Source organism: Frankliniella occidentalis, unplaced genomic scaffold (assembly GCF_000697945.3).
Source record: "Frankliniella occidentalis isolate FOCC.00 unplaced genomic scaffold, Focc_3.1 Scaffold21, whole genome shotgun sequence".
Classification (NCBI taxonomy): domain Eukaryota; kingdom Metazoa; phylum Arthropoda; class Insecta; order Thysanoptera; family Thripidae; genus Frankliniella; species Frankliniella occidentalis.
In genome coordinates, this window is record NW_026267151.1 from 180,192 (window position 1) to 192,589 (window position 12,398).

The 12,398-nt window shown below is 63.5% G+C and overlaps 1 protein-coding gene across 6 annotated transcripts in view; it reads right to left on the minus strand.

The window, feature by feature from the left end:
• The window catches only part of LOC113204508 (ephrin type-A receptor 4-A), a 172,661-nt gene that overhangs the window by 90,350 nt on the left and 69,913 nt on the right, over positions 1 to 12,398 (minus strand). For all 6 annotated transcript variants that reach the window (XM_026419702.2, XM_052264728.1, XM_026419700.2 and 3 more), the window contains exon 3: positions 8,701 to 8,780. In XM_026419702.2, the coding sequence (XP_026275487.2) occupies positions 8,701 to 8,780 (80 nt within the window). The remainder of the gene's footprint in view (positions 1 to 8,700; positions 8,781 to 12,398) is intronic.

A 12,398-nucleotide genomic window follows, 5' to 3' on the forward strand; every position in this document is an offset into this window, starting at 1 on the left:
TGGGGGGCGCGCGCAGGGCCAGTGGGGGGAGCGGGCGCGGTGCGGGGGGGCCGGTATTCAGTCACCGTATCTGGTCCGTATTCCTGCGGCCCGGCAACGGCAACGTGCGGTCGACGGCGGCGGTCGGCGGCGACCACCCCAAGTGCGTCATCGCGGCCAACGCCGATCGACAGCGGCGCCCCAAACCCGACCCTCACATTCAAGGGCCCGATACAAACGCATGCCAAAGCCGCATCCCTGAAAATAGACTCCCCGCGGCCAGGAAAGAAGGGTCGAGGTGATGGGGCAGGAGGGGCGCCGTTAGTCGTCGCGGGGGCAGCAGCCCGTGATCGGCTCCTTGTTGGCGGTGAGGTGTCGATGGCGGGGGACGGGCGCCGGGGACGCCCCGACAGCCCCTGTCGCATCCAACTTGTTGTGGCACGACGACGCGGGGGGCGCCTCGCCTCACCCTGCTTCCCCTCCTCTCCAAACAACCGACGGAACAAATAAAACGGACACGTTTATTTCTCGGCGTGCACGTCACCGGCCCCCGGCCCCCGGGCCCCGGCCGCCGCGGGCAGGGTGCACGGCCGAGCTCAGCCGCGGCCTTGCTCCTGGTGCCCGCCATGCCCGCCGCGCCGCCCCCCGGCCACTTGTCCCCGTTACGGCCCCGCCGGCCTCCAAACTTACCTGCAACAACGAAAAAGGGGCAAAAGTGTCACACGCAGCGAGCCAGAGAGAAAAGTAAGCAGTATAAAGCAGGAAGTTGGCGATGAGAGATGGTCCCAAGGCCGGGGGAGCGGCAGGGGGCGGCGCCGCCGGACTGGAGGGGGTAGCGTGAGGGGGTAGCGTGAGGGGGTAGCGTGAGGGGGTAGCGAAGCACCGCGCCCTCCTCCGCTGCGACAGGTACAACAACCAGCAGCACAGTCCCTCGTTGGCGGGCGCGAGTCAGTCAAACGTGTGGGTTGTCCACTCCACTCGGCCAAGTCGGGCGCTGCACAACGGCGTAATTGGGGCTGCTAGGCCCGAGTGGGGGGGGGGGGGGCCTCCGGTGTCCACGTCATCCACGTCCAAAGGCGCGCGGTGGCTTGGCGGCAACGCGACTGGCCCGAAGGGGGAAGGGGGGCAAAGCACCCGCAGCACAGCAGCTGGGGGGGGCCTCCGAGGCGAGAGGGGCCGAGCGCCCGTGAAAAATGCACGACAAATGCTCTGCGCTCGAGATAACGATCCACGAATATTACAAACTGGGACGGCTTTATTGACAAATCGGACCGTGACGTTTCCATCAGGGCGGGCCCTTGCCCGGTCGGCCTAATAAATCCACGCGACAAATAACGGCGCAGCGCAGGGCGGTATTAGTCTTCAGCGAGCGGGGCCCCGCTCCTCGCCCGCCACGCCCCGCCTCGACTCCTCGCTAGCGTCGCCCGTCGCCCCCGCGTCAGGCGCTTCACCTATAACTACAGTTACAGATATACACTCACCCCGCTCATCGTGGCGCCGTGGATCCCCTTCGCTCGTCATCGTCCGCGTGAGCAGTGATCTATCACGCCCGCGCTCGCTCACAAACACACGCTCGGGGACACGCCGTCACGAGAGCGAGGAAGGAGAGATCGCTCTTTATTTAATCGGGCGGACTCATCGATCCGAACACGCGCGCCTGCGACGTCTAGCTGCCGGCCTGACAGCTAACATGAGCACCAGGAGCAGCGCGACCCGATCACAATTTCACGATATACAAAAAAAAAAACAAAAAACGGGCAGCAGCAGGGGCACTAGGAAAAGCACTTTGCCGATGCGGGGCGTCGTCGCCGTCGCTCGGGCATTCCAGAGGTGAGAGGGAACGCACGACATTTCCAACGCTAATGGTCGCTTGATCCGGATCCGCGCGAAGTAATATCGTGTCTGAAGTCACTTCTCCAGGAGGACCATCCTGGTTGGCCTTAGGCGAGCAGCCAGGAGTCAGGTACTGTTTGCTACTCCACCGTCAGCGTCAGCAGAATGGAGTACCGGAGGCGGCCGGTAGCTGCGCGCCAAGCGGCAACACCGCAGAGCGACCACCTCCGCGCCCGCCCCGCCCCGCCCCGCCTGATCCGATCCGAGGCGCATGCAGGGAACACCGCCGTCCTGACCGCGGGGTTGGAGGGCCCCATTCACTTGCGCCGCTAGATGCGTGCTCCATCAACCGGGCCCGAGATAAGCGACCGGAGCCGACTGGAAATCCTTCGTTCCAAAATAAATATAACAACAAACGCCGACGGCGGCCACCCTGCCCGCGCCCGCACCAGCATAGCGGCAACCAGAGTTTCGTCGACGTCTAAAACGAGAGTTGGGCGCGAGGCGCGAGCTCCGGGGAAGAACAAACACGAACAAAAACTACTCTTAATTCCAAGTTGCTCCCCCAAGCTAGAGTCGCGTTTGTGCGAGCCAATTAGTTCCCGTTTAAAACGCACTCAATAGAAGTTGTTGGCCGCGAGTCCCGCCCCCCCCCCCTCTCTCAATTCCTCTCTTTCTCATCCTCCCTATCTCTCTCATTCACACACCACCCCCGCGCGTCCCCGATCCACTCTCAGATGTCGTTTCTTATTCACTTTCCTCGCTAAACTCATTTGCTCTGGGCAAAGAGACATCCGAATCTCTGGCCCGACCAGGGCGCGGGGCTGCGTGAGCAGGCGCCTGCCTGTCGATCAAAGTCGGTCGAGGAAAACGGAAAAATGGGAGGAGACCGGAGGAGCGGGAGGAAAGGAGGGAGAAAGGTGTCGGCAAATTGATGCGCTATTCAGAGTTCCATCCTTCGCCTTCCTTTTCGCTTGTCACCCCCGCCCGCGACTCACCCCGCCCGCGAGACGCACGGAGCCGCGCAGATAGGAGGGTGGCGAGGGGGACAGCCTTCCAGGAAAACTTACAATTACTCCTGATCAATGCCAACCACCCCCTCCTCCGTCACACTAGCTATATGTACGCCAGACCACGTCTCGCGTAACAGGCTTCGCGATATATCACGAAACACTGTTACGCTGCGACGCGCCTGGCGCACATATAGCTAGGCCTGCGGCGCTGACACCCCAGACGAGTTAAATTTTACGATTTAATAGACCATTTTGTCGTTTTCACCTTATTTTCGCCAAGAAATGCTCCCTAGCACCCAAACGGTGCGAGATAGAGCAAAACGGACAAAATTTTCGCCCAAAGGGTTCTACTTTCACGAGTTACCCCTTAGAAGCCCATAAAAAAATATTTAAAAAAAATACATATTTTGCAACCTTTGGTTTTTGATTTTTTAAGAAGCCAAATTTTGAGCTAGAATGCTCATCTTCGAACTCGATCTGTCTTTTTATGATACAAAACGACCCTGAAAATCCCAGGTCGCTATCTCAATTCTTTCTCGAGTTATCGTGCGGACAGACAGACAGACAGACAGACAGACAAACAGACAGACAGAATGAAACTTTTTCGGTCAGTGGAGTAATGGGCTTCGCTAATCGCTCAGCCAATAACAGACGGAAATGTCAATTCAAATCATGCACCACAGGTAACCGGAAAACTCCGTGCAGGAGGTGGGCTGGGCAGGTTTGCCTATCGCTCTACCGCCGCCGCGGCGAGCCAGCGCCTCCACGGCGCCGGGAGAGTAGGCAGCACGCACGCATGCCAGCAACGCGGTACGGTATCGCTACTAAAGTGCACGAGGGGGTTTCTAGCTCGAACGTCCACCGTACGAGTTTGTTTCTGTCGGACGTACACTCGTTTCCCACCCCTGCCGTAACTCATGGACGCACGGTGGTCCAGGTGTGTGTGTGTGCGAGTGATCGTGTGGTAGCGTGAGGGGGTAGCCGCACGGTGGTCCAGGTGTGTGTGTGTGCGAGTGATCGTGTGTGTGAGTGTGCGCACTGGCCGGAAGCAGCCCGCTGCTGCTGTTTGCTCTGCCCCGGGGCCGGTAGCACAGAGCAGCAGCGGCAGCAGCAGCCGACCAGAGACCGGCCGATAACCACCCTCCTCCTCAGCGCCCTGCTCCTGGAAGCGCAGGATGCAGGCGCGGCGGAGGCGGCGAGGAGCAGACAGAGACAACCACTGTTGTGCGCACAACGGCCACACACCGGCGACCGCCAGCCATATCGCAAGGGCGCGACAGCGGCGGTCCCTGGAAGAGAAGACGAGACCTCGTCCAGTCTGCAGCATAGCGCGGTGGAATGATAAGGTCTGTGCGAGTGTGTGTGTTTGTGTGCGGTACCCCGCCCCCCTCTTCCCCTTTCCGGGCGGGTCGTAAAAGCGCTGGCGATCACAAGGCGACGCGACAACCCCCAGTGCTTTCCGACGCGTCGCGACGCCACGCCAGCGTTTTACGGCGTGACGCGGCGAAGCGCACTTGTGTGTGTGCGCAAGGAAAGGCAAAAAGAAAAGGGGAAGAGGACAGGGGCAGCGATAACACTCGTTCCCGGAGACACAACACCCAGCAAAGTAATGAAAGCTAATCAATTACTCTGCTGCAGCAGGGCCAGCAGGGCCAGCGAGGTCGTTAGCGCGCGCGGGGTCGGGCTGCACTGCTCGCACCACCCGCGGGGCCTGGCCGGCCTGCTCGGGGCTGGCAGTGTAGCGCCGCAGGTCGAGAGAGAGCGAGAGAGAGAGAGAGGACCTCCCAACGCGTCGCGCGGGGGAACTCTAAACGACTGTCATGTAAACCGAATGGGGGCAAGCGCGCTCTACAGGGTATAGGGGGGAGAGAACAGGGAGTGCAATGGATAGCGCGAGGGAGAGAGCGGGAGAGAGCACACACACTGCACTATACCACCACGGCGAACACCAAGTAGTGGTAGCCCCAAACAGAGCGCGGTTCAGCTCGTCGGAGAGCACCACTAAACCATTCTGCACACGGGGTCCGGGGCCGGAGGGGGCCGGCGCTGCCCGCGTAAAGGCGAGGCGAGGCGAGCTGCTAGGGCCGTTTCGCTTCGCCCCTCCATCTTCCACCGCCGCTTCCGCCTCTGTCGAGACCGCCAAACACCTATCGAGGGGCGCGGCGTGGCGGGGCGTGGCCGGGCGTGGCGGGCGGGGCTGGCGCCGCCCGTGTTTGTTGCCGCGAGTTTTACGAGGCCCGGGCTGGGTCCGAGGCGTGCAGCCATAGCAAGCACGGCGCAGCGGCCGGACTAAACGAGCAGCCGAGCTGGACCAGGGCTCCGCGCCGACCCGTGACCGGGAGGCTGCTGCATCCTTCACTTCCTCTCCCCTTCCTGGCGCAAGCACCCGGCACACCCGCCAAAACACACCGACAAGTCGGGCTGACGTGCCGTATTGAGCGGCGCCCGGCCCGGCCCGCCGTAGCACGACTCTCGAAGGGGAGACGTCACCTGTCCGTCAGAGCACGGCGGAGCGCGGCGGCCCGGAGAAAGTCTCATTGTGACTCGGGGCGGGGCGACCAGCGCGGGCCGCGCGCGGGCGTCACGACCAGGGCAGCAGCGCCGCCCGGGCGCCCCGACCAGAGGTTCGACATACCCGGCGGAAGGCGGCTCTTGGACCGCGCGGGGCGGGCCAACGCCCCCGCGCCTTCTATCTTCCTCTTTCCCAGAGCAATCCCCCCTCCCTTCCCCTCTCCTGCTTCCCTTTCCTTTCCTCATGGAATAATAAATGCCCCTGTTTTTCCTCCCCGCAGTTTTAACTGCCCTCATAAAACGGCTCCTAAAACTCGGCTCTTAATAACACATACACAAGTCTAGTTCATCAGACCCCTCTTTACGAGAGCCGGGGGGCCGCGTCCGCAGGAGCGTCCGGGCGGAGGCTTGGCGGCGGGCACTCGGAGGGCTGCGGGAGGCCGTAGCGATACCAGACCATAGCAGGCAGGGTCATTTGGACGCAGCCCAGGCCTGGGGGTCTGCATGTGAAGGCGCAGGGCGCGGCGAGTTGTAATCGTGTGCGGCCATGTGTGAGGCCGCGCGTACGTGCCCGGAGGGGGGCCGGAGGGCGGCCGCGGAGGGGGGCGGTGGAGGTGGCGCTTCCCTGCCCCCTGCACCTCCACCGGGCTACTTGGGTCCCAGACCTCCCTCATCCTCCCCGGACCAATCAACCTCGACGACCGAGTCCACCCAACGGTTCCCAGCGCCTTTACTTTTTTACCCCCGAAACCCAACACCCGGCCCTGCGGCCTGCCTGCGGCGAGCCCAGGCCTTGCGGTGCTCCTCCCGGCGGCCGGCGGCGCACCGCGTCAGCCCGGCGAACAAGGATCGAGTTGACGGGCGAGCTAATCGTGCTCGCACATGTGCGGCGGGCTGCTCGCGCTCGCTCGGCCGAGCGGAGGAGAGGAGGCACAGCTCCTCCTCCAGCTCCAGACCCAGCCCAGAACAGAGGGCCTGGCGCCGTGGCATCTGCCGGCCCGGGCGAGTACGTAGGCCGACCCGCAACACTCCGGTGCGTGCACGGGATACACCCGGTACATCAGGCGGGGGCCCCGCTATAGCCTGCTGTGTCTGTGTCCGCTGCACACGCAAACACAAACACACACGCGCGCGCGCACACACACACTCACACTCTCACACATACACACACACACACACACACACACACACACACACACACACACACACACACACACACAGCACCACAGCAATGCCATTTCACTGAGGTAATCCCCGTGTAATCCACACGCCGAGCCCGGGCCGGCAGCAGCGGATGGGATGGACTGGACAACGGGATTGCATGCGGACTCCCCATACGCCGCCTGCATGGCGTGACGTCACTCGGGGTCCCATTGTTGAGGTGCGAAAAGAAAACGGCGCGCCCACGCCGCGCCATGCCGTGGCACACCTCCGCGCACGGCAATAGCGAGAGAGGAAATTCAAAACGTCCTCTCCCCTCTCCTCTACGCGTCCCCCGCGCAGCCCCGCGCCCTCCTCCTCCTACGTACCGTGGCCCCTTATCTAACTCGTACCGCTGAAAGCCGATGCGAAAATACGATAAGAGCCCTTCCTCCCCGTGCCCCGGCCAGCGGCAGCGCGGCGCATCACGCCACCGGTACCCTCCCGACCGACCGGCCGGGCTGGGTTCGAAATCCTCGCCGAAGCGCGCCACTTTTTTCCCCTCCTCCTCCTCTTTTTATTGCCACCCGTGCACTTTTCCGATAGTCCCGTATAGTGCCCCGCCGCGCCGCGCCCCGCCCCCGCCGTGAGATGGCGGTGTCGTGATACCCCCGGTCGCCGCCGACGCCCTCCTCTCTCTCGCACCCCGGGCGAGCGCGACGGAGACACCCGGCGCCGCCGTCGCATCGTGCCCAGGAATTAAGTAGGTAATTACCTAGATATTGGCGCCGGCGAGCGGTGGGCGGAGCGCTGGCGCAGCAGCGGGCGCAACGCACCGCACCGCGGCCCTGGACTGGACCAGTCCCGGCGCAAACACCCCATGGACCCGCGGGATACACCAACTCCACCACTACTATTTACACCCGGCAGGCGAGCTGGTCCAGCGACCGGGCCGGGTGCCGGGTCGGGGCGTCGACCTGCGGCGGGCGTACTGCCCCCCAGCAGGCCCGGACACTCGCAAGAGATTCACTAAAGCCTTGCTGGATCCCCCACCCACCCACAAACCCAAAGCCCCTCGAGACCGTGCGTTATTTCATTTCCTCGGGTTCGATCTCCTCGGGCGCGGCGGGCCGTAAGGACGTACCGACCGGGTGCCCTGCGGCCCATGTGGAGCACGACGGTCTGCGGCCCGCCGCGCGCATCTGATCGTGATCCCAGGCAGAGCTCCGCGGCGCTCCTGCTGGTCATGGCCCCCGAGCGAACGGTACCGTCGGAGTACACCAGGGCACCGGGGCAGCCGCTGCCGGGCCGGGCGCGCTGCACCCACGGCGCCGCCACGCCACGCCACGCCAAAGCACTCAGGAAGCTACTCTGGCCGCCAATAAGGTAATCACCGCGGACCCCTCCGACTCCGCACTCATTCCGACTCACTCATTCTCACTACCGAGATCCGGTCGCGGAGGGGAGGGCTAAATCAGAACCCCCCTCCCGCTTCCAGTTATGTCTGAGGAGTACACTCTGGTGCGCCTGGGTGCTCCGTTATAAGGAGCGCGTTGACACCCCGGACTGGACTCGATACGCCGTCCCGCCCAGCCCCGCGGGCCCCAGCGACAGGAAGGATCCCCCTTCATCCGATTATGCACAAAGTCTGCCTGACCCGGCCAAGCCTGCCTCGGCCAGCAAGACGAATCCTTTGCTTTATATAGGCCCGTGTCAGATCCAGGGCTTCTGATTTACCGTGGAGCGCGGCGGGCGCGACCCGGGCAGCAGGCGGGAGAGAGAGAGAGCTAGAGGGAGAGAGGGAGAGGGAGGGAGGGAGAGAGAAGGAGGTGGGGGGCACGACCCATTGACCGCGAAGGCGCGGCGCAGAGTCACGACGGAGTCAAGATCAAGGCGCCCCGTCATAAAAGTAAGCCAGGCCAGCCGGGGGAAAATGTGAAGCAAACAAAATTGCAACGTAAAATACTTCGAAAACGGGTGGGGGAGGGGACAAGTAAAAGTAGGGTCCAGTCAGTTCGCAAGCAGCACAGCACACCCAGCCCGCCCATCACAACAGACAGTGTGCGCGCAGAGACTTTTGCAGGGCCCGAGCCTGGCCGGACGCCTCATCTCCAGGGTCCCGGGCCCGAATCATACCCCGCTCATTTCCGCCGGGCCTCGTTCTTCCGCTCCTTCACGCCGGGCCGGCCACATCCTGCCGCGAAGGCGGCAAACGAGTACTCACCCCTGGTGTCACGGAGTTGGGTCCGTAGGGAAACCTTGTCCATTCTAAAGTTGGTTCTTGCGTTGTGTCCAGCAGCACGACTGTAACAAAAAACAGAGACGAGCACGAGGTTAGTGTACGGACGGAGCATTGTAATTCCAGTGTGACAGACATGAGAGGGGGGAAGGGGGGAGAAAGGGGGTATATGTCGGCGGGAACATCACTTGCGCCGGGGCGTGCCGAGCAGCGCGAGGAGAAAGGAGGAGAGGAGGGGAGATCGCGCCATGTGTGGACGTTGCGACAGTCCATTACGGTGCAAATTAACACCGGCCGGGAGAGGGGCCGGGCTCGCGGGGCACGGCGTGCAAATTGTTTCCAGCAAAGCGAAGCGCACAGCGCGCGGCCGCGCCGTCGCCAAACAAGGACTAAACTGCGGGCCGCGGCACGCCTGCCCTGCCACGACGACACTTTGGCTTTCTCTCAGAGTGACGAGAAAATCGCGCGCGGGGCGCGGGCGGGGCAGGCAGCCGCTCGACCTTCCAGCAGCGCCTCCAGCGGCCCTCGCGGCCCCGGCCCCGCGGCACCATCAGGGACAATTAACGACGGCGCGTTCGGAGGTATAACCGTCAGGCACCGCGGCAGTAACCCCCCCCCCCCTCTTCCTCCTCACCCGCGCACTTTCGCCCCGCGAGGCGAATGCAAATTCACTTCTACGCGAGAGAGCAAGGGCGCGGCACCCTCGCGACGATACTACGTACTATACGCCTTTGAAGACGGCAGCGGCGTGTCTAAATGAGAGAATGAGAGAACCAACAGAGAAGGGGGAGAGAGAGAGACAGAGAGCGAGAGAGAGCAAACGGGAAAGAGGATGAAGGGCGTGGGGCAAATGAACACGAGCAGCGTGTGTAACAACATCCTCCACGTGCTGATTTCATTACTCATCGCGATGGCAAGGTGGAGGAGGAGGGCTGCGGGCGGCGCGCCGCGCACCCCGCCGAAGACACCCCCCCTCCTTCTCCTACCCGGGCCAGAGGTCCGCGCTCCGCCCCCGCCCCGCCCGTGCGCAAACAGACAAACAGGCCGTTAATTGCATTTCTTTTCGGGTAATTGCCTTTTTAATTTCATCTCCCCGGGGCGGTCAGGCTGGCGGCTGGGCGGGGCGGGGCGGGGCGGGTCGGCGGGTGGAGGGGAGAGGGGAGAGAGGAGAGAGGTGAGGGAGGCAGGGTACCTCCGGGACCGGGAGACCTCGCCGAGCTCGACGGCCAGGGCGGCCTGACGACACCGTCCTACCCGCCCCCCTCCACCCCCTTACGCCGTTACACCAGCAGCCGCGGCTTGTCCCGCCACCGCCAACATCACACCGCCGACTCTATTTCGAAGGGACGACACGCTTGTTGATGGGATTCCACGGGAGCCCGCCCAACGGACGGGACGGGGGTCGGCGCCGCGACGCGCACGCTAACACGTGCACGAACGCGCACGCACACAGGGGCGCGAGCGCGCGCGCGCACGCACACTCAATCAGCAGAACCGCACCGCGCGGCCTGGGGGGTCCGGCAGCAGCGGGGGCCCAAACGCAAGCTGGCTCGGAGCCACCACGGGCATCCTCCTCATCTTCTCCTTCTTCTCCTCCTTTTCCTCGGGCGCAGCGTGGAACAGCGATTCCTGCTCTGCGTGCATTTGCACGGATGATGTAGGCGAGTCACCGCGACCTCTAGCGCACACACACACACATCGCGAGCGCGAACTGGACCGTGACGCTGGGACGCTCCGCTGCCTCCGCCACTACGTGTTTATTGTCCAATTAAAATGCGCCTTGGATTGGACACGATATTTAATTGGCCCTGACAGAGCGCGAAGAGTCGCCCAGATCCAGAGGGACTGGAGAGAGGGGAAGGGGCGGGGGGAGGGGCTCCAGAGAGAAGCAGGACAGAGCGGAGCAGCATTCCAGGCCCCGTAATACTTGCCGTTGTATTGGTGAGCGACGCGAGGACACACAGACACACACACAGACACACACACAACGAGCGCGACACGACTGCCCCTAAGGTCATCCCGTTTCCAGACTCCGAAAAACACGACGACGCGCAACCTCGCAACTTGCTTCGTGCAACAAAAATGCGAAATTCGGAACCCTTTCGGGTGATCCCGTTGGAGCCCGGGGCCGCCGCCGGTCCGCCTGGCGACGTAGTACTGTGTGCCACAAGGTAATACTTTGTGCGGGCGTACCACTCCCTGGTGCCGCGCAGGGTGCCCCGAGCCGAGCAGAGCCGACCCGGCCAAGAACAAGGAAAGAGACTTCTCCCTGCTCCCCCGTCCGGGCCCGAGGCGGAGGCCCTCACAAATCTCGGTTCCTCTCCTCGCTGCTTCTTTCGATTTGGATGGAGCGGAGCGGGGCGCGCGGGACACGAGATCGGATTGGGCGCGGCGTGGTGGCGCAGGGGAAAGAGCTGCTGCTGCTGCTGCGGCTACTCCCTCTTCCTCCTTCTTCTTTTTTCTTCCCGTCATTAGGCTCCGCGAACAAGCCCCGTCGAGTCTTGGGTCAACATTGTTGCTGACTCTTTCGTTTGGGACCCGTGTGCCTCTCTCTGCTGCTCCCCCCCAGGACCCCCTCCTCCTCATCCTGCTCCTCCTCCACCGCCGCAGCTACAACCCGCTTTAGCAATTTATGTGCGTGATCCCCTCGGCCCTGTGGTGCGGCGGGAGCAGCAGAGGTGTGGAATATATGCCATCGCGGGCCTCATCGGGTCCCCGGGCCCAGGTGCTGCTGCGGCTGCGGCGGCTGCTGCGGGGGCTCAGGCCGTTATCCGACCGAGCTCCTGCCTGACCCCCGAATCTGCGCCGCCACCCCGCTCCAACTTTGTTTGCAGACAACGCCACGCCACGCCGCGCCGCCGCATTTCACCCAATGGCAGCTTTACAGCCGCAATCCCCGGAGCCGCACCACCACCACCACCGGCTGCACATTTGCAACTTTTTCGAGCAAACCGTGCGCGGAGCCAATAACAAATCAGGCGACTCGGGCTCGGCACGCTGTTCCGCTCCACAAAGTCCCGCAGCTCTGAACTTGACCTCCCCGGCCGGCCCGGGCCAGGTGCGCGGTGCGCGGGTGGAGCGCTTCCCCCGTACCGAGCGGCACGCCTTCTGCGAATCCGGAAAATAAGACCGAGCAGCAGCGCGAGGCGCTCACCACCGTATCGCGCCCCCGCCCTACCGCCCCCGCCGCTCCGAAGGAGCGCTGCTCCCGTTACATTCCTCGATGCGGATTCGATAACGCAGCCCGGCCGCTGGGACACTTGCGACTTACGATGCACTTCCGTGTGGAGCGCTGTGCAGCGCGCGCGCGGGACGCACAAGTCGGCCGCGGCCTCCGCTCCGCACGTCGCACGTCGCGGACCTGGCGGCGGGTAGGCCGCCGCCGCGAGTATAAGAGTTGCTGTTTCTGCCCCTCTCCGACGCAGAGACAGCCCCGCGCGGGGCGGCGCCCCTCGAGACGCCTTCTCTCTATATCGCGAGTCGCGGCGGCCCGGCAGCGCGTCACAAAGCAAAGACACGGAGGCAAGAAGGCGGCCCCCGGCCGGGCCTGGGCACAATGCTCCCTAATGGACGGGCCTGTTTCAGCATCGGGCATTATCCCGGCACATCATGTTGGCGCCGTTTGGGGCCTCTTCGCCTCCTTTTTGTGGCCGCTGCTGGATGCTGTCTGTGTGAGCGTGTCT